This window comes from Zootoca vivipara, chromosome 2 (assembly GCF_965207765.1).
Source record: "Zootoca vivipara chromosome 2, rZooViv2.hap1.1, whole genome shotgun sequence".
In the NCBI taxonomy this organism is placed as follows: Eukaryota; Metazoa; Chordata; class Lepidosauria; order Squamata; family Lacertidae; genus Zootoca; species Zootoca vivipara.
The window spans coordinates 120,387,240-120,411,105 of NC_142584.1; the positions used below are offsets into that span (position 1 = coordinate 120,387,240).

Sequence of the window (23,866 nt, forward strand, 5' to 3'; positions counted from 1 at the left end):
AGAAGACTTTGCTAAACCAAGATGCTGAGATATGGTCCTCTGTAATTGCTAAGCTGTTGAGTTATACTATACAGAAATATGTATATCCACACAAAACCAGCTTTATAAGAATATAGGAAACTGTGAGAGAACAAAAAAAGATTTATCGACTGCTTCAGATTCAGTGAATTTAACATTTTAGAATATTTGAGTTGTGGAGAGTAGGCAAAAAAAGGCAAGTTGATAGTTAATAATGTCCTGACGGAGAATTATGAAACAACTAAAGGAACAAAATAAGGTTGCCTATTGTCACCTTTGTTGTTTATAATAGTTTTAGAAGTATTGGCACAAAGAATAAGATGTAATCAAGACATTAAAGGTATCTTCTTTTTTGGAGATCACTCGTAGCTGAGTAAAATTGTCTCGCATAAACACGGTTTTAACAATGAGTCCATAAGTAAGAGTGAGACAGAGGCAATATAAATTTAAAGCATTTGCAGACGATGTGGTGATATACAACAACAACAACAACAACAACAACAACAACAATTTATTATACATCTGGCTGGTTTTGGTTTTCCCCAGCCACTCTGTAGAACAGGGGTGTCAAACTCAAATTCATCGGGGGCCGCATCAGCAGTTTGGTCACCCTCAAAGGGCCGGTTGTATCTGTAGGACTATGTGTCCACTCTTTATTATCATAAATTATTGTCACTGCATTCAATTATTACTGTTTTTTGTAATAATGTAAGTACGGTAGTAACTAGCTCTGAAAGCAGAAACATAGTCAGAATAATGGCAAGTAGATATTCAAATGTACAATTATTGTACAATTTATTGAAAAATGATTTTTGGTAACTGCACTGGGTGGTGGAGGCTCGCTAGGGTTTCATGCAGGAGCTTTGCAGAGCTACTGGTACCTGGAGATGCTGGGGTCCTTCTGCATGCAGGACAGATGTTCTGCCAGTGAGCCACCACCCTTCACCAAAGGGACTGGCTGAGGTTGACTCACTGGAGCTGCTCTCCTGGTTCCAGGGTTTAAGGGCCAGAAGTATAAAGCAGCATCCTATGTTTCTGAGGAGAGGGAGGGGAGGGAGGGAGGAAGAAAAGAGGGAGTGGGAGGGAGAGAGGAAGGAAGGAAGGAAGGAAGGAAAGGGGAGAGAAAGAAGAGTAGGAAATAAGGAAGGGAATAAAGAAGGAAAGAAAAGAAAGAGGGAGAGAAGACGGAAAGGGAGAAATAAGGAAGGAAGTAGAGGGAAAGAAAGAATAAGAATGGGGGAGAGGAAGAAAGATGGGAAGGGCAGAAGGAAGGAAGGAAGGAAGAAAAGAGGGAGCAGGAGGGAGAGAGGAAGGAAAGAGGTGAGAGAAAGAAGAGTAGGAAAGAAGGAATAAAGAAGGAAAGAAAAAGAGGGAGAGAAGACAGAGATAAAGAAGGAAGGAGAGGGAAAGAAAGAATAAGAACGAGAGAGAGGAAGAAAGAAAGGGAAGGGGGGGTCGCCGCCTTGATTCAGCGCCAGAAAAGAGCGCGAAGGGACCCAGGGGCAAAAAGCATTTCCCGTGCAGCGTGAGGCAGCAGATGTCCGTTTTAGGAGAAGTGCATAAAGCCTCAGAGTTGCACGTTCGTGAGGCTGAGCCGCTGCTGAGCTCACGTTCATGAGGCTGAGCCACGGCAGGAGGAGGAGGTGAGGCAAGAGGAGGAGGAGGAGGAGGAGGCTTGCCGGGTCAGTGCCCGGCAGCGCCGTGCGGAGAGTCCCGAGCCTCTGGGACGCAGCAGTGCTCTGTAGCACTTTGAATCCTCCTCCTCCTCCACGCGGCGCTGCTGGGTGCTTTGTCTGTGCTTCAGCAGCAGCAGCAGCAGCAGCCGTTTCCAGGCACCGAGCCGTGGCAGGAGGAGGATTCAAAGTGCTACAGAGCACTGCTGCATCGCAGAGGCTCGGGACTCTCCATGCGCCGCTGCTCCGGCCACCTTTCTACCCCCCCGCCCGGCCCCAGCTCTTTGTCGGCGCTTTGTCAGCGTGGCGCTTCAGCAGCAAGGTCCCGCTGCTGGGTCCCGCTGGCTGGGGCGCTCGGCGGGCCACATGACGAGGTCTGGCAGGCCGGATTTGGCCCCCGGGCCTTGTGTTTGACACCCGTGCTGTAGAAGAACCAATAGAGTCAATCCCAAAAGTATCACAAGAGATAAAATGTTTTTGGTGAGGAAGCAGGTCTTAAGTTTAATAAACATAAAACTATTGGTTAACAATATAAATGATGAGAGGAAAAAATAAATTACAAGACCTGTCTGCTGGGAGCTATAATCAAACAAAATCTGGAGGACACCATATTAGTGCCCCTCTATCTACAATAACCGCAACAGGGTGAGCTCCCATGGCTTGTTCCCTGCTCTAGGCCTGGGCTGGGTGGCGCGGGGTGCCAGGGCGCCTGGCCATCAGGGGCGCTGAAGGGGCGCCGAACGGGCTGGCTGGTGTCTGGGAGCAGCCGCTGCTGGTGCCCATGGCGGTGGCAGCCAGCTTCCTCTCCTCCTCTTCTTGCCCATGAAGGAGAATCAGCGAGACTTCTGCCTAGAGTGGCACCATGCGTCTGCTGCCACTCTAGACAGGAGTCTCACTGATTCTGCTTAATGGCAAGAAGAGGAGGAGAGGAAGCTCAATGGCCACGCTGGGAGCAGCTGCTGCTGGCGCCCACGGTATCCTGGTATCCTGCCATTCACTCTCCTCTTTCCCCATTGCTTTTCTCTTTCCTCCTACCCAGGCAGGTCCGTTCAGTTCCTCTGGGGCCACTTGCATGCATTCTGACACCACACCCGGGTCACCCCTAAGACGCCCCAACCCCATGCAGGCTGTGGCCGCTGAATTGGGGGGGGCATGCCAGTTGTTGGGCATCACATGTAGGGAAAGGGCTGAGACACTGACCCCTTCCTTGTGGCCTTCCCTTTGGGGCACCTGGTTGTCCATTTTGAGAAGAAGATGCTGGAGTTTCAGGGCCCTTCACCTGATGCAGTTTCAGGGCTCTTCTGATGTCAATCATGTTCAGCCAAACTCAACTTTCTCCCTCCTTGCACCTTGTCAGTCTCTTGAGTCAACATGTTTTTCTCCTGCTCTGCACCTGCTCCTAGAGACCTTTCTCCCCCTTACAATTATCTGAACCACAGAGATCTATTCTTATCCCCCATGAACACCCTTCAAATGTTGCCTTTGGGAACAATAACACAAACATCAAGATCAAGAGCAGCAGGAGGTTATTTCCTCCACCATGCCTGAAAAGTTTGATATATAAAATATATTGTGTGCCACAGAGTCCTTGCAGTCAAGATAGAAGTCAGGTGAGGGTTGCAGGAGATAAGTCCTTGTGAAACTTAATCAGAACGTAGGAAGCTGCCTTCTAGCTTAGTACTATCTACTACTGACTGGTAGCAGCTCTCCAAGTAGAGGACATCCTTAGCCCTACCTGGAACAGTTAGGAGAGGTTGAACCTACCTGGCACTTTGGGGTGCAAAAAAATGCTCTACCACTCAGCTATACCCTTTCCTCTTTGTATCTGAAGCCAGAGCTGGACACATCTTTACAAGAGTTTAGGCTTCTTCTACTTAGCTGGCGGGGACGCAGGTGGCGCTGTGGTCTAAACCACTGAGCCGTTTGGATCCCTGCAACAGGGTGAGCTTCCATTGCTCGGTCCCAGCTCCTGCCACCTAGCAGTTTGAAAGCATGTCAAAGTGCAAGTAGATAAATAGGTACCGCTCCGGCGGGAAGGTAAACGGCGTTTCCATGTGCTACTCTGGTTTCACCAGAAGCGGCTTAGTCATGCTGGCCACATGACCTGGAAAAACTATCTGCGGACAAACGTCAGCTCCCTCGGTCAGTAAATCGAGATGAGCGCCACAACCCCAGAGTCATTCGTGACTGGACTTAACCGTCAGGGGTCCCTTTACCTTTACCTTACTTAGCTGGCTATGGAGTTGAGAGGAACAGTCAATAGGGAACAGCAGGAGGGATTCAGAATAACACTGTTCTTGGTGTTCCCTCTTGTAACCTGCGGGATGCAGCAGAAGGCAAAATGCTCACTGAATGTGACCAGCAATTTCAATTATGCTGTGAATTATTACAGGCCAGGAAACCATCTTATTAGTGGAATCATATCTTCAAAATACATTGGAAATCGTTTGCCCATCACCTTCTCCTGGGCCCCCTTTAACTGGGTTGATGCGTGAGTAATGTATTGTGGTTCTGCTACAATCCAGTTCCCTTGATGCACCTGGGTGGGTCTCTTCTCGAGGTCTATGGGGTCCTGGAGGTCTATGGGTTGTGCCTGTTGCAGGTTTTCTGTAGTTAGTAGGGTTGCCAGACTCAATAGTGGACAGGACTTCTGTGCCTTTAATTGCCCTGCTCTCTGGAAACCTTAAAGAGAAACCAGCAGACCCTTTGCTTGGAAAGGCACAGAAGTCCTGTCCACTATTGAGTCTGGCAACCCTAGTAGTTAGCCAAATGAAATTCATTCTCTCATTGTGTCTGATGGAACCTTAGAGCATTTCTTGGCATGAAAACTCTCAACCAAATAAAATCCTCTAGAAGTTTATGAATTAGTGCCCCAGGACTGAGCCACTATCCTCACCTGGAGAAGAATGAGAGATTGGTTCGCTGACTCATAAAATTGAATGTTGAAAGGCAGGCTTGTCCTTTATGTTGTTGTTGCTTAGTCGTTTAGTTGTGTCCGACTCTTCGTGACCCCCCATGTACCAGAGCACGCCAGGCACTCCTGTCTTCCACTGCCTCCCGCAGTTTGGTCAAACTCATGTTTGTAGCTTCAAGAACACTGTCCAACCATCTCGTCCTCTGTCGTCTCCTTCTTGTGCCCTCCATCTAGAACCGTAGAATTTTGGAGTTGGAAGGGAAACCTGAGGATCCTCTAGTCCATCCTGAGGACTGGGAAACTTCACCCATTTCGCTAAGATTCCTGCATTGTACGGGGTGGGACTAGATGTCCCTCAGGGTCCAACCTTACAGTTTACTATCATTATTTTTAAACTACAGCATTTTTTTCATTTTAAAAGATCAGTGTAATTGAACAACACATAATAATAATAATAAACGTGATCCACCTGGAGAAGGAACTGGCAAGCCACTCCAGTATCCCTGCCAAGAAAACTCCATGGACAAAGACAATAATAATAATAATAATAATAATAATAATAATAATAATAATAATACACTAAATCATTATAAGAGTTAACATTTCCAATTCCATTTATACTTAACTAATGTCTAGGTGATATTATTATCCAAAAACATATATTGATTCTTCACTTACTATATTTGGCATAAATGCCTTCCAACTCTACAACTCCTTCTGATAATTTTATAATGGCCCTGTAGCGGATCCCACCTCAAGCCTCCCACTAATAAAGCCGCATTATGTCCCTGCTAACGACCCCCAATTAAATATAGCGGAACCCATTCAATGAATTTCTGCCATTGACCACAGCCTGTCTTGGGTGAGGGGAAACAGTGATTTAGAGTCTTGGGCAGAAGCTGAACAGAGAAGAAAAGTCCTATTTTCCAAGAAAAAGCTGGTGTCAGGAGGAGACGGGTTCTTTCAAGCAGAAGTCAACTTATTGCTCCAACTTGGAGGCTGTCAGGGCATTAATTGCAGAAGTCCAGGTGCAGCTTTTCTTCGTTGTTCCCTTTCAGTTCGATGTTCCACTTTCCAGACATGGGGGTCCAATGTTTCCCTCACTTTCTGCCCTCCCCTCTTCCCTCTCCTTCCTGGACTGAGTTGTGACAGGTGTCACTCACCATTCAAGGCTCTGGTGGATTTAGACTTGAGGGGCCCTTTTTTCCCTCCGCTCCCCCCTCTCTCAGCCCCTCCGGAGGGAGGGATTCCCAGTCAGCCCCACAGACCCAGGGGGTCCCCTTCTTCTGGGTTGGGGTGTGTGCGTCTCCTTTCCCTCGAATCTCTCTCTGCCTCCCCACAGCTTCTCCCCTTGAACTCCCGCCTGACTCCTTCCTCTGGCCAGAGAGATTCTCCTCCCCACCTTCCCCTCCAAGGTCCCCCCTCAGACCACCCCTCTCCCCATCCCCCCTTTCTCCCTCCCTCAGAAAAGAAGCCTTTCATTTTCCCTCCAAAAGGGCTGGCTCCGCCCCCGCTGGCTTGGCAGCCAATCAGAGCGAGGCTCCAGCTCCCTGGGGGAATTTCGGAGGGACTAAATCCGCTGACTGGTCTGGCTCTGCTGTCCATCACAGGCCCAAACAAGGGGGGCATTCAGCAGGTATCAGTATCTATAGTTGAAACAAAAAATAAAATTAAAAAATTCCTTCCAGTAGCGCCTTAGAGACTGACCAACTAAGTTTGTCATTTGTATGAGCTTTCATCAGCATAAGCTTAGTTGGTCTCTAAGGTGCTGCTGGAAGGAATTTTTTTATTTTATTTTTTGTGTCGACTATGTCAGAAGGTTACCTACCTGTAACCAATATCCATAGATCATAGATCTTTAAATTACCTATCTATTTTAAACTCTTAGGGTTTAAGGTCATTTGAAACAACTGTGCTGGGTGCCAGAGCCCCCCAAGGCCTAGGTGTAGTGTAGTGGGCATAGCTGCCAAGTCTCCCGTATTCCCCGGGAAACCCCCGTTTTTCTAGCTGTTCTCAGCTGAAAAAAACGGATTTTTTTGTTTTCCCCCGGTTTATTCTGGTGCGGTGGCCATTTTGGAACTGGGCGGAGCATGCTCAGAAGCGACTTTTGATGCAGCTCTGCCCAGTTCCAAAATGGCTGCAGTGTGACTTCTGGCGCGGTGGCCATTTTGGAACTGGGCAAAGCAGCATCAAAAGTCACTTCTGAGCATGCTCCGCCCAGTTCCAAAATGGCGACAGCGCTAATTCCAGTCTGCTACTTCCGGTCCGGTCCCTTATTTCTCCCACAGAAACGTGGTAGGTATGGTAGTGGGTCTTCAGTGATTTCAGCTCAGTGCAAATAAGAAACAGGAGGCGAGGATCTGGTACAACATCTCTTTACTTCAAAGAACAGGTAAGAGCCAGAACGCAGGGAATAGGGAAAACTGGGGCTTGTATAGTAACAGAGAACTAGCAGGGGAAAGATACATTTTGGCGGGAACCAATGGCAAGGATTCCCTCCAGCAGAAACCAATCCGGCAGTGGATCCAAATCCTGCGCTCTGAACCAGCAAATGATAGACATTCCCGCTGGGACTTGTACATTCAAATAAACTCTGTAATACACTACAATAAACTCTATATTACAGTACATACTTGGCTGTGCTATTACTTTAATACACAACACCCCCCCACACACTTAGTGAGAATTGCACACGAAGTCTTTCAGGGACTGTGGCTTCCTGCGACTTCTACTAGATCGTCTCACTTCAGGTGTTGTGACACTAGGGGTTTGAGGCTGAGGGGTCTCCTCAGGAGTATCGGCTACAGCTGTCCCTCCTAAAGCCCCCCCCCCAACTCATTATCTTCTGCCAGCTCAGTATTCCCAGCAGGGAGCACACCTTCTGACTGCCCTGGTGGGTCATGAATCAGTGCAGGCATCTCCACCTGACTCGGGGACAGCAACTCTTCATTTAATGTGGGGTGTTTGGTCCCTCGTCATCACTCCTGCTGGGTATCCTGTGCCTCAGCTAATCCACATGCCTACGCCAGACCTGACCCTCTCTCTCTCTCTGTTTATATTTTTGCCATCAGGTACTCCTTCGTGTTCAGTTCGGGCTTCAGAATAATAATGTAGCACATGGGTATGAAGATACATCCCAAAAGCCCAGCACTAGAGGCCAAGATAGAGAAGACTTGCACAGCTACCATGTATTTCCCCTTGGTGCTCAGGTAGGTGGGCACAAAGGACACCCAAACACTGCAGAAGACCAGCATGCTGAAGGTGATCAGCTTGGCTTCATTGAAGGCCCCAGGCAATTTCCTTGCTAGGAAAGCCACCGTGAAGCAGATGGCAGCCAGGAAGCCCATGTAGCCAAGGGCAGAATAAAACATAGTAACAGACCCTTCGTTGCATTGCAAGATGATCTCTCCAGGTAGGGAGCTCATGTCAGAGTCCGGGAATGGGGGAGAAAGTCCTAGCCAGGTGATGCAAATGACAACTTGGACAGTGGAACAGGAAATGACAATGGAGTTGGCCAGACTCTTCCCCAGCCATTTCCTCAGCCTGTTCCCAGGTTGGGTGGCCAAGAAGGCCAACACCACAGTGATGGTTTTTGCCAACACAGAAGAGATGGCAGATGAGAAAACAATGGTGAAGACCATTTGTCGGAGAAGACAGGTGACTTTCCTTGGCTGGCCGATGAAGAGGAAAGAGGACAAAAAGCAGAGCAGGAGGGAGAAGAGGAGGATGTAGGAGAGGTCCCGGTTGTTGGCTTTGACTATGGGAGTTTCATTGTATTTCATGAAGATTCCCAAAACAAAGCCTGTGGTTGAGGAAAAGAGTATGGCAAAGGAAGCCAGGAGTTTCCCCAAAAAATCTTCATAGGACAAGAAGGTGATTGCTTTGGGGACACATTGATCTTGCTCCTTGTTTGGATGCTGATCTTCTGGACATTTGGTGCATTCGTTGGCATCTGCACAGAGAAAAAGAGACTTCAGTATGCTAACAGTCTTACCCCCAGAACAGTCTGAATGCTGTTAACATTGTGAGGAATGGTTGGCATATGAGATCAAGAAAGGACACTGTGTTCACTGGTAGAGAAGTTTCAATCCATGGTTTCTTTCCACTGATGTTGTGTCTTACCTTCCTGAGTGGAGACTGTCCCTTCTGAGCAGGGAGCACAGTCATAGCAGCACGGAGGCTTCCCTTCCTGAATCTTCTTGGCATATCCAGGGCAACAACTCTTTGTGCATCTTGCATGAGGTGTGGTCTGGAAATCAATAGAAGGAGGAGCATCAAGGCTCTAGGAAATGGATTGTTCAGTATTGGAAGGATCCCCGGAATAACACTAACACTGAAACATTAAAAGCATCTTTACTTCCAATGGCCCAAAGTGAGCTCAGGCCCCAATTAGGAGTGATTTCTTTTTAGCTTTTTGTAGAGCAGCATAGCTGTGAAATCTCTTTAGTGTTTCTGCTTCTTCCCTTTAACATTGATAAACTGCACTTTTCTATACATACTGTCAGGGGACGCCCAGCACAGGGAGCCTCCGTCCACCCTCCACACCAGCACCTCGACCAGTGAGATCAGCAGCAGCGGGTCAGGTGGGGGAAATGAGGAAGTTAGCGGGGTGGAGCAGTTAAGGCTCAGCGATGTAGGAGAGCCCCTGCACCGCCCTGATCAACAGGTGGAGGGGAACAGGCAGCCGCTTCTGATTTAAGGTGCGCGCCGAAGCGTAAGGTCAGGGGGGGCATTTTGGGGTTCCCAAGCTCTTATGCTAGATGCGTAACAGGAGGCGTCCACTCCCAGATTCCGCGAGTGACTGAGAGGTCATGTTTTTGCTATCTCTGCACTGTAAATACTATGCAAAATAGAACTCTTAAAGACAGAGCAGACTAGGATGTTGTTACTCAAGAGTAGCCGCAACAGCACCCTTACACATACAGACAATCCAGGTAGCATGGAGGAGCCTAACGGCAATGCTAGGATAAAAATAAGAACAAACATGAGAATTGAACCAGCCATCATAAAAAAATTCCTACAAAGTGCTGCACTAAAACAACTCCTGGTACAGTTACCATCACATCCGCTATGTGTTTGTGCAGTTGTGAAATAAGTCCGGACTGACTGATTTCTGCTTTGCTCCAAAGGCTAAATGGCATTGTTGAGGTTGGCATGAAGGCGGCACCCTGTTTGCTCGTGAGGCATATCTGCACTTCCAATTTTCATTTTAGGAAGCTTTCCCAACTAGATTAATAAATATTTGTTACAGCTGTTCGTTTTGCAATTCATTTTGTAAGCCTCTTATTCATTGTCAGATTTTGTAAGCCTCTTATTCATTGTCAGATTTTATACGTGCTTATTCAACAGTGAGATCCATTAAGCTCATTGTTATTTAGCGCCAAGGAAGTGTTAATGACTGCAATAAAAGCCTCATAAGTAATGTTCAACAAGCTGTTAGGATGTAGAATATACCATAGATATTAACATTTATCCTACCTTCTTACACAGTGTGGGCCATACTATTGATTCTGGGTTAATGGTGAACTTTAAATTTGAGGACTTCTGTCTCTCTATGCTCCCAATTTTCACACCAGCATGAGAATTATTAGGAAACAGCACCCAATTCACAATATCAAAGTCAATGGCCAGTGCCTCATTCTCATCCAAGTGCTGTGAATCAGTTGAAGTATTAGAAGACAGATGGACTTCTTTCAAGAATGAATGAAGCTAGAACAAAAGAGAAAGCCATGTTGGGTGGCATATATTGATTTTAAAGATATTTGGAGGTGGAAATCATTGGTTGGATATTCATTCACTTGTTATATGGGGACATGGCTGCTGTGCGCACATGAGAAGAAAATGAGCTGTCCCAGTTTTCCCAAGACACCTGTAGAGTATGTTATATTCCTATTTTGATTATTCCAGCGTTTGAAAATAAATCACAATCTTCAAAAAGCGAGAGGCCATTTCTGTAACCTACCCCCCACTCTTTAACCCATATCTAATTCTACCCTTCCTTCCCCACCCATCACACTTTATGTCAGCGCAACTTAGTAGGTTTGATAGAAAATACAAGGTGAGAGACATAGGGCAACCCAAATTAGATAAGCAAGATGGCTAGCCTAAAAGCAATTACATTAAATGTGAGGGGGTTGGGAAACCCCATCATAAGAAAATGCATCACCTCGTATGCAAACACCATGAAACCACACATTCCTTTCCTACAGGAAATACACAACCCACCCAAAGGAAGCAAATTCCTGAGTGATCCCTGCTTCAGTCAACAATGGATTGCACCAGGTTCAGGAAAGGCCCGCAGAGTAGCCATAATACTCAGTAGAGACCTGAAGTTCAAAGCCACGAGACAGTGCTAAAACACAAAAGATGCAGATTCATTTTCGCTAAAGGGACACTAGATGGCAAAGCTAAACTGTCAATTGGCTCCATATATGCCCTAAACTCAAAACAACTCGAGTTCATCCAGAAAACTCTAAACAAGTTCCTCTCCTTCTCCAAAGGGGAAGCAGTCCTTGGAGTGTGACCTCAACCTAAATATGAGAAGCATCTTCCTGAAAGACACCCACCCTACAACACCATGGGCAACCTTCCTCTGAAGGCAACCCCAAACAATTAGGGACTCTTACAAATGGCTCTTCTCGGGAGAAAAGCAATGACAAACCTAGACAGCATCTTAAAAAGCAGAGACATCACCTTGCCTACAAAGGTCCGTATAGTTAGAGCTATGGTTTTCCCAGTAGTGATGTATGGAAGTGAGAGCTGGACCATAAAGAAGGCTGATCGCCGAAGAATTGATGCTTTTGAATTATGGTGCTGGAGGAGACTCTTGAGAGTCCCATGGACTGCAAGAAGATCAAACCTATCCATTCTTAAGGAAATCAGCCCTGAGTGCTCCCTGGAAGGACAGATCGTGAAGCTGAGGCTCCAATACTTTGGCCACCTCATGAGAAGAGAAGAATCCTTGGAAAAGACCCTGATGTTGGGAAAGATGGAGGGCACTAGGAGAAGGGGACGACAGAGGACAAGATGGTTGGACAGTGTTCTCGCAGCTACGAACATGAGTTTGACCAAACTGCGGGAGGCAGTGCAAGACAGGAGTGCCTGGCGTGCTATGGTCCATGGGGTCACGAAGAGTCGGACACGACTAAACGACTAAACAACAACAACAAATGGCTAAAAAACACAGGGGTCTCTATGACATATGGGGTGAAGAAAACCTGGGATACACCGGCTACACATTCCATTCCAGGCACCACAGCACAGTCCAGACTAGATAGCATTCTGCTCACACCAGCATTGATCCCCTTGGTTGAATCAACAAACAAGTAGAAGTTAGGAGAAGAAACACAAACCACCCCATCATGGTCCTTCAGTCCCGTCCCAAACACAAATAAGCTAATTAGAGGGATTAGAGGGACTCTCACAAAAACTCTCCAAAACTACTTGAAAGAAAATGATGTAGATAGACAATATAACAACCCCCCTCCTTTGAGATGAAATGAAAGCGATCACAAGAGGAGCTTGCATAAAAGAGAAAGCATCCCTTAAAAAAACAAACCTCTTAAAAAATGAGCAAAATAGAACAAGACATCACGGCCCTCTCATCACGCTACAAAAGGAGGAACACTAGAAAGGAGCTAGAAAACGCCTTAAACTTATAGAACAAAAAAGGAGGGTACTAGACTCACTAGAAATCAACAACAACAAAAAAGATCAACATGTTATACGCAAAACAAGAATACACTGTATCACCAAAAAAGACGGCAACATAACATTCTCCCCCAAAGAAATAACTCAATAATCCATGGAATTTTACTCCAACCTATACACCTCTCACACAACCCGCCCAAGGAGGATATCCGAAGATTCCTAGCAGGACTGAGCATGACAACCTTAACTGACGAGGAACAGGAATTCATGGACAGTCCTATCACCCCGGAGGAAATGGATACGATCCTCAAAAACCTTGTGGTCAAAGCATTCTTGACATATGCCTGTCAAGCCTCTGCTTAAAGACCTCCAAAGAAGGAGACTCCACCACACTCCTTGGCAGCAAATTCCACTGCCGAACAGCTCTTACTGTCAGGAAGTTCTTCCTAATGTTTAGGTGGAATCTTCTTTCTTGTAGCTTGAATCCATTGCTCCGTGTCTGCTTCTTTGGAGCAGCAGAAGACAACCTTTCTCCCTCTTCTAGATGACATCCTTTTATATGGCTATCATATCACCCCTTAATCTTCTCTTCTCCAGGCTAAACATACCCAGCTCCCTAAGCTGTTCCTCATAAGGCATTGTTTCCAGGCCTTTGATCTAGATGCTATACTCCTCTTGATGCAGCCCAGAATTGCATTGGCTTTTTTAGCTGCTGCATCACACTGTTGACATGTACTGCTCTCAAGCCAGATATCCCCCCATCCTGTATTTGTGCCTTTCATTTCAAAAACAGCCTGTTACTGTCACGGCTAAAAATTGGACAAACGGTATCAAAAAAGTATGGGAAACAGCCTTACTAGAAAAACTAACCAATAAGCTGAAACTGACACGGGGACAAATAGAAGAAGACACCTTCACCCCAGTATGGTTCCCCTTTATCACATACATAGCCCAACAAGAGAATGACAAGAATCCGCTGACAGCATACAAATTACTCTGGCTAACATGATCAAAAAATACACACACACCCCACTCACACACAAAACCAAATCTCACTGCACAATCAACCACACCTAAGCCGTGCCCAACCTCTCTCACACCATTCCTCCTCCCCCTATTTCCCCCTCTTTTCTTCCTAAACTAACCCTGTATGTAACACTAATGTCTCACACCAAATGAAACCAATCTGTGCAAGCAGAACCTGAAAAAAGACAATGCATGTATTTTTGTAAACTAATAAATGTAAACTAATAAATTGAAGCTGAGGCTCCAATACTTTGGCCACCTCATGAGAAGAGAAGAATCCTTGGAAAAGACCCTGATGTTGGGAAAGATTGAGGGCACTAGGAGAAGGGGACGTCAGAGGACAAGATGGTTGGACAGTGTTCTCGAAGCTACGAACATGAGTTTGACCAAACTGCGGGAGGCAGTGCAAGACAGGAGTGCCTGGCGTGCTATGGTCCATGGGGTCACGAAGAGTCGGACACGACTAAACGACTAAACAACAACAATAAATTGTGTGTGTGTGTGTGTGTGTGTGTGTGTGTGTGTGTGTGTTGAGTGGCCATACCTGCCATGGTTGTAGACTTTGAAGTTTCCTCTCATCTCCTGCACCCACCATCAACCTCCGCTTTGATCTGAATGAATAGGCTGCATTCAAGGCCTGAGCCACAACTTGGACACTGTAGTAAGTGATATAACTGTCTTGGGAGTGGATTCCTTCAATCTCCTCCTGGGGCAGCAGCATCTGATTCTCCTTCTCCCAGCATCTTTCCCAACCTCTCACAGATAAGGCATGCTTTGAATCTGAACATACAAATGCTTCCAGCCAATGAGCAGAAGCTATTGGCTCATAGTGGTTCTTTTTTGCCCCTTTTAGGGACTTCGTTACAAATGACAAAAAACCATGGGCATATCGGAAGGCTTCCGTCTCATAAAACAAGATGTTGTCCTGAAGATCACCTGTGGTGATCCAGACTTTCCCCCTGGTTTGTGTCCTTTCAAAGAAAGATTGTACCTCTATGACAACAAAAAATCCATACTGAGAGTCTGCATAGTAAACAAATACATTGACTTGTCTCCATATGGCAGATGGTTCATGGGGAAACCACAAGGACGTTTCCCGTTGTACTCTTTCAGTGAAGGCAACACAAATTTCCCTTTTGCTCATCAGAGGTGTCAATGTGCTCAGGAACCTTTCTCCATTGTCATTGTCTGAAGCAAAGAGGCCGACCCATGTCCATCTGAAGTGCAGAAGGAGTTGGACCACCCCCTGGTACTGAGCTTCTTCATTTGGGACCATCAAGTTGACAAAAGGGGACTGTCTTTTATCATGAAGAACAAAGCCAGAACTGAGCTGGTGAGAGAAGAGAGACTGATGCTTTGCTTTCCAGGACAAATATTGGATGACAAATTTAATTATCAACCTCAAACTTATTTGAAATAAATAAATTTATTTGTATTTTTTGCAATGTATAAACCACTTAAAAGCTTAGCAATTACACAGGACCATATCTTAGCATCAAAGGAGGTGTTCTATATTATTCAGCTGGTTTAGGTCCATTTGTTAGGAATAGATATAATTATAGCTTCTGAACGCTAGGAGGTTTTTTTTGAGGGGTGGAAGATTTGTAGATCCTTGTTGTATTAACTTGTTATCAGTGTAAAGTTTATAAAGGGACATAATCATAAGTCATAGGGTGGATTTCAGTTTTAGTCATCTTTGTTAATGGGCATGAAGCAAATAGAGAAAATCTCAATGGAAATATGAATTGTGGACATGAGAATAGAAAGTGAGGTCCTTATCAGTAGGATTTTAGAATCTCCAAATATCTATTAAGCTATTTTCTTCCATTATTCTTTAAAGGTCTTGGCTAGATTGCCTTTTTTGAGATATGTCAATCGTAGATGAAATCATACCATTATGATTATATTATCATCCAAGTATTATTTCACCTTTAGCATGGTTTTTTATTACACTATTTGTAGATTTCACAAGGAAAAAGATCAGTTATTTATTGGTGCGTAAATGCACATTAAAGAATATTTATATAGAAGCAGTTGTACATTTAGCATTATGTCCCTTTATTACTATCATTTTGCTCAATTTATTTATTAAAATGGTTATAGTATCCTCAGCATAATTTATTGTTTCATGAGATGGCAAAGCCCATTCTTACTTGTGGGATTTTGTAAATTCCCAATATGCTGGCAATGTGCATGGAGATGTCGGATTCACCCCGTTCAAGAACAGCCAGTAACCTTTTCTGCCTTCCACAGGTGTAGTTTGGAATATTGATTTTCCCACCAGCAAGCAGATCTGTCAGAGCATCAGAAGTGGTTCTTCCATCAAAATAGGTCTCATACATGCTGTAGCCCAGGGTGATGTTGGGTAGGAGCCTGGGGTTATGATTGACATCCTGAACGGCCAGCAAGAAGCTGAGAATTTGCCATCCCCTCTTATTCACAGAACTGCAAAAAGAATTATGCCACATAGTGACATTTGATTCAGTGAAATTGAAAGTCACATTCTTTTTTGTATAAATCAAACCCAATGGGAAAGGAGCCCAGTCAGCAGAGAACAGTAGGACAATGTCCATGATATCTTTGCAGGAGAGGGGAATGGAGAAAAAAGCAGGACACAAATTAGGGGTTTGGGCTGGATGTTCATCAGTATGCAAATTATACCCAGCTCTACCTCTCATTTAAATCAGAACCAGTAAAAGCGGTGAATGTCCTGTGTGAGTGTCTAGAAGCAGTTGGAGGATGGATGGTGGCTAACAGATTGACGTTGAAATAAATAAATTTTGTCCAGTAGCACCTTAAAGGTAAATGCAAAGGGACCCCTTGACCATTAGGTCCAGTCATGACCGACTCTGGGGTTGCAGCACTCATCTCGCTTTATTGGCCGTGGGAGCCGGTATACAGCTTCCAGGTCATGTGGCCAGCATGATTAAGCCACTTCTGGCAAACCAGAAGTAAATGCTGTTTACCTTCCCGCTGTTTACCTATTTATCTATTTGCACTTTTGACGTGCTTTCAAACTGCTAGGTTGGCAGGAGCTGGGACCGAGCAATGGGAGCTCACCCCGTTGCAGGAATTCGAACCGCCGACCTTCTGATCAGCAAGCTCAGTGGTTTAACCCACAGTTGATAGAAATAAATAAATTTTGTCCAGTAGCACCTTTGAGACTAACTAAGTTTGTTCTGCGTATAAGCTTTTGTGTGCATGCACGAAAGAAAAAGTTTGCACGCACACAAAAGCTTATACCCAGTACAAACTTAGTTGGTCTCTAAGGTGCTACTGGACAAAATTTATTTATTTCTATCAACTGTGTCAGACCAACACAGCTACCTACCTGAATCTAGATTGAGGTTGGATCCTGACAAGACAGAAGTACTGTTTTGGTGGGGACAGCGGGAGGGCAGTTGTGGGGAACTCTCTGGTCCTGAATGGAGTATTTGTGTCGCTGAAGGACCAGGTGCGCAGCCTGGGAGTCATTTTGGACTCACAGCTGTCCATGGAGGCGCAGGTCCATTTTGTGTCCAGGGCAGCTGTCTACCATCTCCATCTAGTACGCTGGCTGAAAACTTGCCCTTAGACTGCCTCAGCAGAGTGGTGCATGCTCTGGTTATCTCCCGCTACATGGAGCTACCTTTGAAGGTGACTCAGAAACTGCAACTAATCCAAAAAGTGACAAAGGGTGAACTCTCTCAAAATGAACATTATCCCCATATTTATTTATATCCTGAGAAGACTTCCAGTTTTAATATCCCAAACATATTTCCAAAATATAAATTTCCTGGTTAGGAAATGTCTTTGGAGGTCAAATGTACTCAGAATATCATTGCAGAAAGTGCCATTACAAATTAAGGAAGGTGGCTTTGGAATTCCAAATCTGGAATTATATTATCATGCTTATTGATTGACAAGTATCAGACACTGGAGACCTGCTGGTGGTCTTAATCTCCCGAGTTGGGCAACTTTAGAGAATACATATGTACAGTAAAGCCTTTGGTTAGGTGGGCAGTACTGGGATACATTTCCACATGTTAACCTTACCCTGTGGGGAAATCCTACTTTATACATGTATCTTTTTACAAATGAAAAGCTTCCATTTTTTTTTGTTTCAATCTCTCACACTCAGCAGCTTTTCACAGCTTGTAATCCACCACCCCATGAGGGCAGGGAGGAAGCCCAGCTCCGCTTTGTCCAGTGATCAGTAGCTACCACTGTCTCTAAGGTCTTCTCCAGGCATTCTATATCTCACAAACATTGCTTCCCATAAAAGGGTTGGCATATTTGGAATCAAAGCATGAGAAGAGCACCTGCCTAAGCATAAGAGAGAGTTAGATTTTTTTTCAGTTGCATAGATTGCTTTGTGCCTGGGGAAAATAATTGTGCATTGAAAATTGTGCTCCCCATCTATCATTGCACTGAGCTATAAACAACAAGCTTGTCTTTCAACTTCCACTTTTCTGAATGAGAGAACCAATCTCTCATTCATCTCTAGGTGAGGGTAGTGGCTCAGTCCTGGGACACTAATTCGTAAATTTCTAGAGGATTTTATTGGGTTGAAAGTTGGAGGAATTCACAGTTTTCGTGCCAAAAAATGCTCCCGGGTTCCATGAGACACAATGAGAGAATGAATGTCAATTTGCTGACTACTGAAGACCTGCAACAGCCACACCCCATATACCTCCATAAACCTCCAGGACCCCATAGTCCTCCAGGAGAGACCCACCCTAACTTCAGTCGCTTTCATCTCAGAGGGGCTGACCCACGTGCATCAAGAGAACGCGAGTGTAGAAGAAACACATCAACACATTACTCACGTATCAACAGAGTTAAAGGGGGTGCTGTAGAAGGTAAAGGGCAAACGATCTCCAAGGAATCTTGAAGATAAGATTCCACTAATGAGATGGTTTCCTGGCCTGTAAAAATTCACAGCATAATTGAAATCCCTGATCAGATTCAGTGAGCATTTCGCCTTCTGCTGCATCCCACAGGTTACAAGAGGGAGCAACAAGAGCAGTGTTATCATTCTGAATCCACCTGCTACACTTCCTTTCTGACTGCTCCTCTCAACTCCACAGCCAGCTCAGAAGAAGCCTAAACTCTTGCAAATAACCTCCTGCTCCTCTTGATTTGAAGGGTATGCATGGGGGACAAAATAGATCACTGTGGTTCTGATAATTATAAGGGGAAGAAAGGTCTCCTCTAGGAGCAGGTGCAGAGCAGGAGAAAAACATGTTGACTCAAGAGACTGACAAGTTTCTAGGAGGGAGAAAGTTGAGTTTGGCTGAACATGATTGACATCAGAAGAGCCCTGAAACTCATAGCTGCCAAGTTCTCCCTTTTTTAAAGGGAAATTCCCTTATGAATAGGCTTCCTCGCGAGAAAAGGGAAAACTTGGCAGCTATGTTGAAACTGGATCAGGTGAAGGGCCCTGAAACTCCAGCATCTTCTTCTCAAAATGGACAGCCAGTTGCCCCAAAGGGAGCCCCACAAGGAAGGAGTCAGTGCAGCAGCTCATATTCATAAGGGCTAGTAGCTGTTTATAGCCTTATCCATCTCCATGATGTTGCCTAAATCTCTATTTTTCTTTTAAACAAAATTCACAGACCACTTTATTGTAGATAGAAGATTACATAACAAACCACAAAAATAAAAAAAATAAAAAATCTAGGGAGAAGACAATATAAAAACTGATGTATTTAGAAATCCAAAATATTGTTAAGTAAAAAATGAAGCTAAAGATAGACTAAAGAACAACTCAACTTCTACACTGAACAGTTATCCCTCAATAAAAATTGTTTTCCCAGGCACTGAAAAGAATACAGTGAAGCTGTCATTGTGTGGCACCAGCAGTGCTTTTCTCTGGGCGGACTCAACGGTACACAGTAGTGGCACCTCCCCCAAAAAAATATTCAAGGTGTGGCATGAAGTAACACCTTACCTTCCAAGTCCCGGACTGCAGAATCCAGGACCGGCAGCTGCGTGACACCGGAAGTTGCGTCGACGCAACTTCCGGTGTCGCTCCGCCCATCTATGGGCACCAAAAATGGCCGCCACCGCCACCGCCACCGGAAGTCGCGTCTATGCCCTTCTGGACATGCGTAGATGTGACTTTTGAAGCCGCCGGCGGCCATTTTTGGTGCCCATAGAAGGGCAAACCGGAAAGAAAAAAATGGCCGCCGGCAGGAGAAAAGAACGGAGAAAAACGGGAGACGAAGTGATACGGGGGACCACCGGGAAAAGGTAAGTAAAAACGGGGGTTTCCCGGGGAAAACGGGGTACTTGGCAGCTATGAGTAACACTTCATGGTGAGTACCAGCAACTTTTTCTTTTCTTTTTCTTTTTCAAAAAACACTAGGCACCAGCAATTGTGCCAGTTTTTCAACCTAAAGCAGATAAGTGGACACATATGGAATAAGGCAATTCCTCCAACCAACTCTTCCCAAGCTGTTAGGAGCTTTGGTAAAACCTTGAACTTGGCTCAGTAACAAAGGAGCCACCACTGAAGATCTCGGAGCAGGGTTGTGATCTGCTGATGAAGTCCCAGTCCAGCGCAGTGACAACCTCTGCATGGCTGTGGTCCTCCAACACCAGGCCAGAGACCCCAACTGCCGAGTGTTGTACCTGGGTGTGTAGACCATAAGGTGTGAGTCTATGCTTTCTCAGGTAGAGGCCTATTCTCCCCAAGATACATCACTGTGAGAAATGAGTCATAAAAGTCTTTCTGTTATAAAGGTTCTTAAAAATCATTTCTCTGAGTCTCTTTTCCCTGCTAAAGAGATAATGAGGGACGCTGAGAAATGTTTTGACAGCCAGTATCCTTGTTTACATAAGCCACCTGGTAGAAACTTCTCCTTTCCAGAATGTTTTGTTCCTAAGTTGGTAGGACGCCCGGGACTTTATGATGAGGAGAAGGACATTCTTGGAAATAGGCTTTGGGTAAATATAAATGTCTGTACGTGTCTCTTGCCTTTTAGCCAGGGCTAATAATAATAATAATAATAATAATAATAATAATAATAATAATAATAATAATTTATTATTTATACCCCGCCCATCTGGCCGGGTTCCCCCAGCCACTCTGGGCGGCTTCCAACAAAATATTAAAATACATAAATCCATCAAACATTAAAAGTTTATGCTTTGAATGTATCAATTAACCATTTTGTCTTTCTGTATTGATTATTGTATTGCTTTTTCTGTATACCAATGATTGTCTGTAACTGTATTGGAAATAGGGATGTACCTAGGTTGGAGCTTTACCTAGCTTGTCTCTATAGAGGTTGAACGCTGGACGTGAGCTTATACAGAGAAAGGAGGGGTTTGGAAACCCAAGGAAACTGAATGCTGATAACTAGGACAGAGGTTTCAGTATGTGTGGTATAAAGGTTGTACCTCTTGCAAATTCACTATGCCTAATAAGGATAGGATGCGCTCATCCTGTGTGGCCATTCCGGATGCCCCATATTTGGTTCAAGGTGGAAAAGCGGAAGGCTCATGCCTGAAAATCATTGGTTCTTCTTTGTTTGAAACTGACCAATCTAATGAATTGTTTTATGATGTAAGGTTTATTCCTAAGGTATAAAATTTGATGCAAAACTGTGTTCTGGGCCAGCTCTTTGGAAAACCAAAGCTGAGTCAAATATTGTTTATTGCAAGCCTGCAATGAATAATTTTTTTCACTTTCAAATACTCCACGTCTCTGAGCGTCCTTCGCAGCTGCCTAACTTTTCAATCCCGAGCTCAGATACAACACTAAGAGTGATTTCAGTGGATGGAGTGGAAGTGACTTTGCCTTGTGCCAATGTGAAGCATTGGGACAGACACAAGGTGTGCTCATGTCAGCCTGTCTCTCATTTTTAAGTAGGGCAGAGTTCTTATTTTAAATCCTTACTCCCAACCAAGCTTTTTCATTTTTCCAAATGTTTTTAATGTTTACCATTCTAGAACAGGGGTCACTAACTGACGCACAGTGTAAATAAGTAACACAGTCTTTTTCAGTAGAAGAATAAAGCTTTACTGAGTTAAAATAAACTCGTTTGCGAATTACAGCATAGTGGACAGAAGATTAAACTAGCTTCAGAGCATACACAGAGTTACTGAGTCACACGGAGCCTCAATTGAGAGCACAGGCTTCGCAGAGCACAGGCTCCACCACACACACACACACACAAGAGAGAGAGAGAGAGAGAGAGAGAGAGAGAGAGAGAGAGAGAGAGAGAGAGAGAGAGAGAGACTGAGTCTGCCTGCAAGCATTTACAATCCTTATACAGAGAAAGAGTCATCTTCAAGATGAGTCACAGTGATTCAGCATGCTAAATGATTCTGCAGCTTTTCAGCATTTCACAACATTTCTAGACTCCTTTACTGCTTCCTTTATGGCTTCTGCTCTCAAATACATTTGTCACATGACACTCCCCTAAAGGTTTGAAGAGCAGAAGTATATAAAGATAAAAAATTAATTTATTCACATACTTTATCCACAAGATTCAGTCTTACAATTAAATTAACATGTTGCACTCTATCTGAAGAAGTGTGCATGCACACGAAAGCTCATACCAAAATAAAAACTTAGTTGGTCTTTAAGGTGCTACTGAAGGATTTTTTTTATTTTTCTAGGAAAAGCTTTAGTAAATGAATCTGAAAGATTTTCCTGTGATTGACAATAAACAAGCTTAAAAACCTTGTGTTGTACATAATGTTTAATGTTGAAAAACTTTATTACCACGTTTTACACGTGCTGTAGTGTTCCCTGAACTAGCAATTGCAAATACAAGCCTGATTATCCTCATAGATTGTCACAGGCAATAGCACTCCATTCCCTAGGTCATTCAGTACCTGCATATACCATGTGATAACGCAGAATTTTTTTTTCAAATTATTTTTATTAGCATTTTAAACTTAAAATTCCCATTTGTTTCTTCATCTTATATCATAATATCATAATATCATAAAAACAAACATCAAAAAAGGGAAAGAGAGAGGGGAAAAAACAAAGAACAAAGGCAAAAAAAAAAGAAAAAAGAAAAAAAGAAGAACAAAAAAGCAAAAGACCAATCTAATATTCATACCGGTAACACTTTCATAGCTTTGACTTCCCCGCTCCCCCCATCCCGAGCCTAATTTTAGCCCCTAATTGGCAATTTTCCTGTTAAACAATTCTAAAAATCTAACATTATACCAAACATCAAAATTCCATATAACACATGAAAATTTCTTCTTACTCTGATTATTAATCCTCTAATTATTCCCCTTTAGCCTCTTAATTTTGCTAAAAATATTCTAACTTTTAAAATCTAAAATTCTTTCACCCCATTTCATAATTAGAACCTAAAATCCCCTCTCCTCCACCGGATGACAGTCCCCTGGATATCCCAACCAACTCCTGCGTACAATCCATTTCCAAACCATTTAATCAGTCCTTAAAATACGATAAACCTCTCATCCCACTCCATCTCTCACCCACTCCAGCCCAGCTTCTTCATTCCACCGGCCCATCTGCCAACCCCAGTCCAATTTTCCTTTCTCTTTGACGTCCCAATTGGCATAATCTTCGCCTGGTTCTTGCCTCCCCTCTCTCACTAGGGAGGTTCGAGTCCAGGCCATTTCTTTAGTCTTTGACACAGCTTGATTGTTTCCAGGAACTTGCTCTCCCTCTCTCACTGAGAGAAACAGTTCCTGGGCATCTCTATACAGTGTAGCTCTTTTTTTGCAACCTACGTCCCTGCAGTCTCTCCCACCGGTTGCACTTCGTTCAGTGTCTGGAGCTCCTCTTGGAGTTCTTCTCTCGAAAGATTAATGTTATTACTTTCAGTTGTTTCAGTCTGTGTCACAATGTCATCAGAAAGAGGTCGGTGTAGTGTTACAATGCATAACTTTGTGAGTCTTGCATATTCTTTAACTCCCGTCATCATCTCTTGGACTTTTCCCCACACACTTTGCATCATTTTCTCACACATCATGCCCGATTATTTTGACTAGCTCAGTCCTTTGTCTTCTCAAGTTGCAATATGGCGCATGGGCTGTTGTGACCAAGAGGAAATCCTTACTAGCTGGCCAGTACATCCAGGTTTCTGCCACCCCGCTACCGGAGAGCTCGTTCTTTTTTAAACCCAAGTTTTGCAGAGATCCAAACTGAACAGTCACTCACCTCCCTTTGGCTCCGCTACCACCAGGGAGGTATTTAAATGAATTTTTTGCAAAGTCCAAAGTCCCGTTCCAGCACTATGGCTGCAGGCTCGGCAATTGCAGATTAATTTCTCGGTGGGGGGGGGAACGACCTCCGTTTGCTTTTAAATTCCCCTCCTGAGTCCAAATTTCTTCCAAATTAAAAGATTTCCTTACTTACAAATCCAGATCATTGCTTTGAAGGTATCTAGCGCGCGTTGTTGCCGGCTCGGAGCTTAACGCCTCAGAGGTAGCGAATTGACCCAAGGCTCCGTCCCGCTCTGCCTGCGCACATCACCCCCTCGAAAAAGGAGGTTGTCGGGCGGCGAACGGGGCTTGAAGGAGCTCAGCTGGGTATCCAGGTCCCCAAAAAGCCAAATTTGGGGGTTCTCAGGGTGGCTGCTTCGCTCGAACGGCTCTACCCCCC

At 44.6% G+C, this 23,866-nt stretch overlaps 1 protein-coding gene across 1 annotated transcript; it reads right to left on the minus strand.

The window, feature by feature from the left end:
• Window positions 1-7,560: 7,560 nt before the first annotated feature.
• LOC148687228 (vomeronasal type-2 receptor 26-like) lies at window positions 7,561-18,298 on the minus strand. Its single transcript, XM_088662569.1, has 6 exons — window positions 18,090-18,298; window positions 15,435-15,726; window positions 13,826-14,611; window positions 10,084-10,314; window positions 8,728-8,854; window positions 7,561-8,557 (listed from the first exon to the last, which is right to left on the minus strand). The coding sequence occupies exons 1-6, from the start codon at window positions 18,296-18,298 to the stop codon at window positions 7,659-7,661; spliced, it is 2,544 nt and encodes an 847-aa protein (XP_088518695.1). The 3' UTR covers window positions 7,561-7,658.
• Window positions 18,299-23,866: the final 5,568 nt, after the last annotated feature.

Excerpts from the sequence above, each read along its gene's own strand:
- LOC148687228 (XM_088662569.1), bottom strand. The coding sequence starts at position 18,298 with ATGATAACACTGCTCTTGTTGCTCCCTCTTGTAACCTGTGGGATGCAG. Across the intron at positions 8,855-10,083 it reads GGCCCACACTGTGTAAGAAG|ACCACACCTCATGCAAGATG; the intron begins GTAGGATAAATG and ends ATTGATTTCCAG. Across the intron at positions 8,558-8,727 it reads GACAGTCTCCACTCAGGAAG|ATGCCAACGAATGCACCAAA; the intron begins GTAAGACACAAC and ends TTCTCTGTGCAG.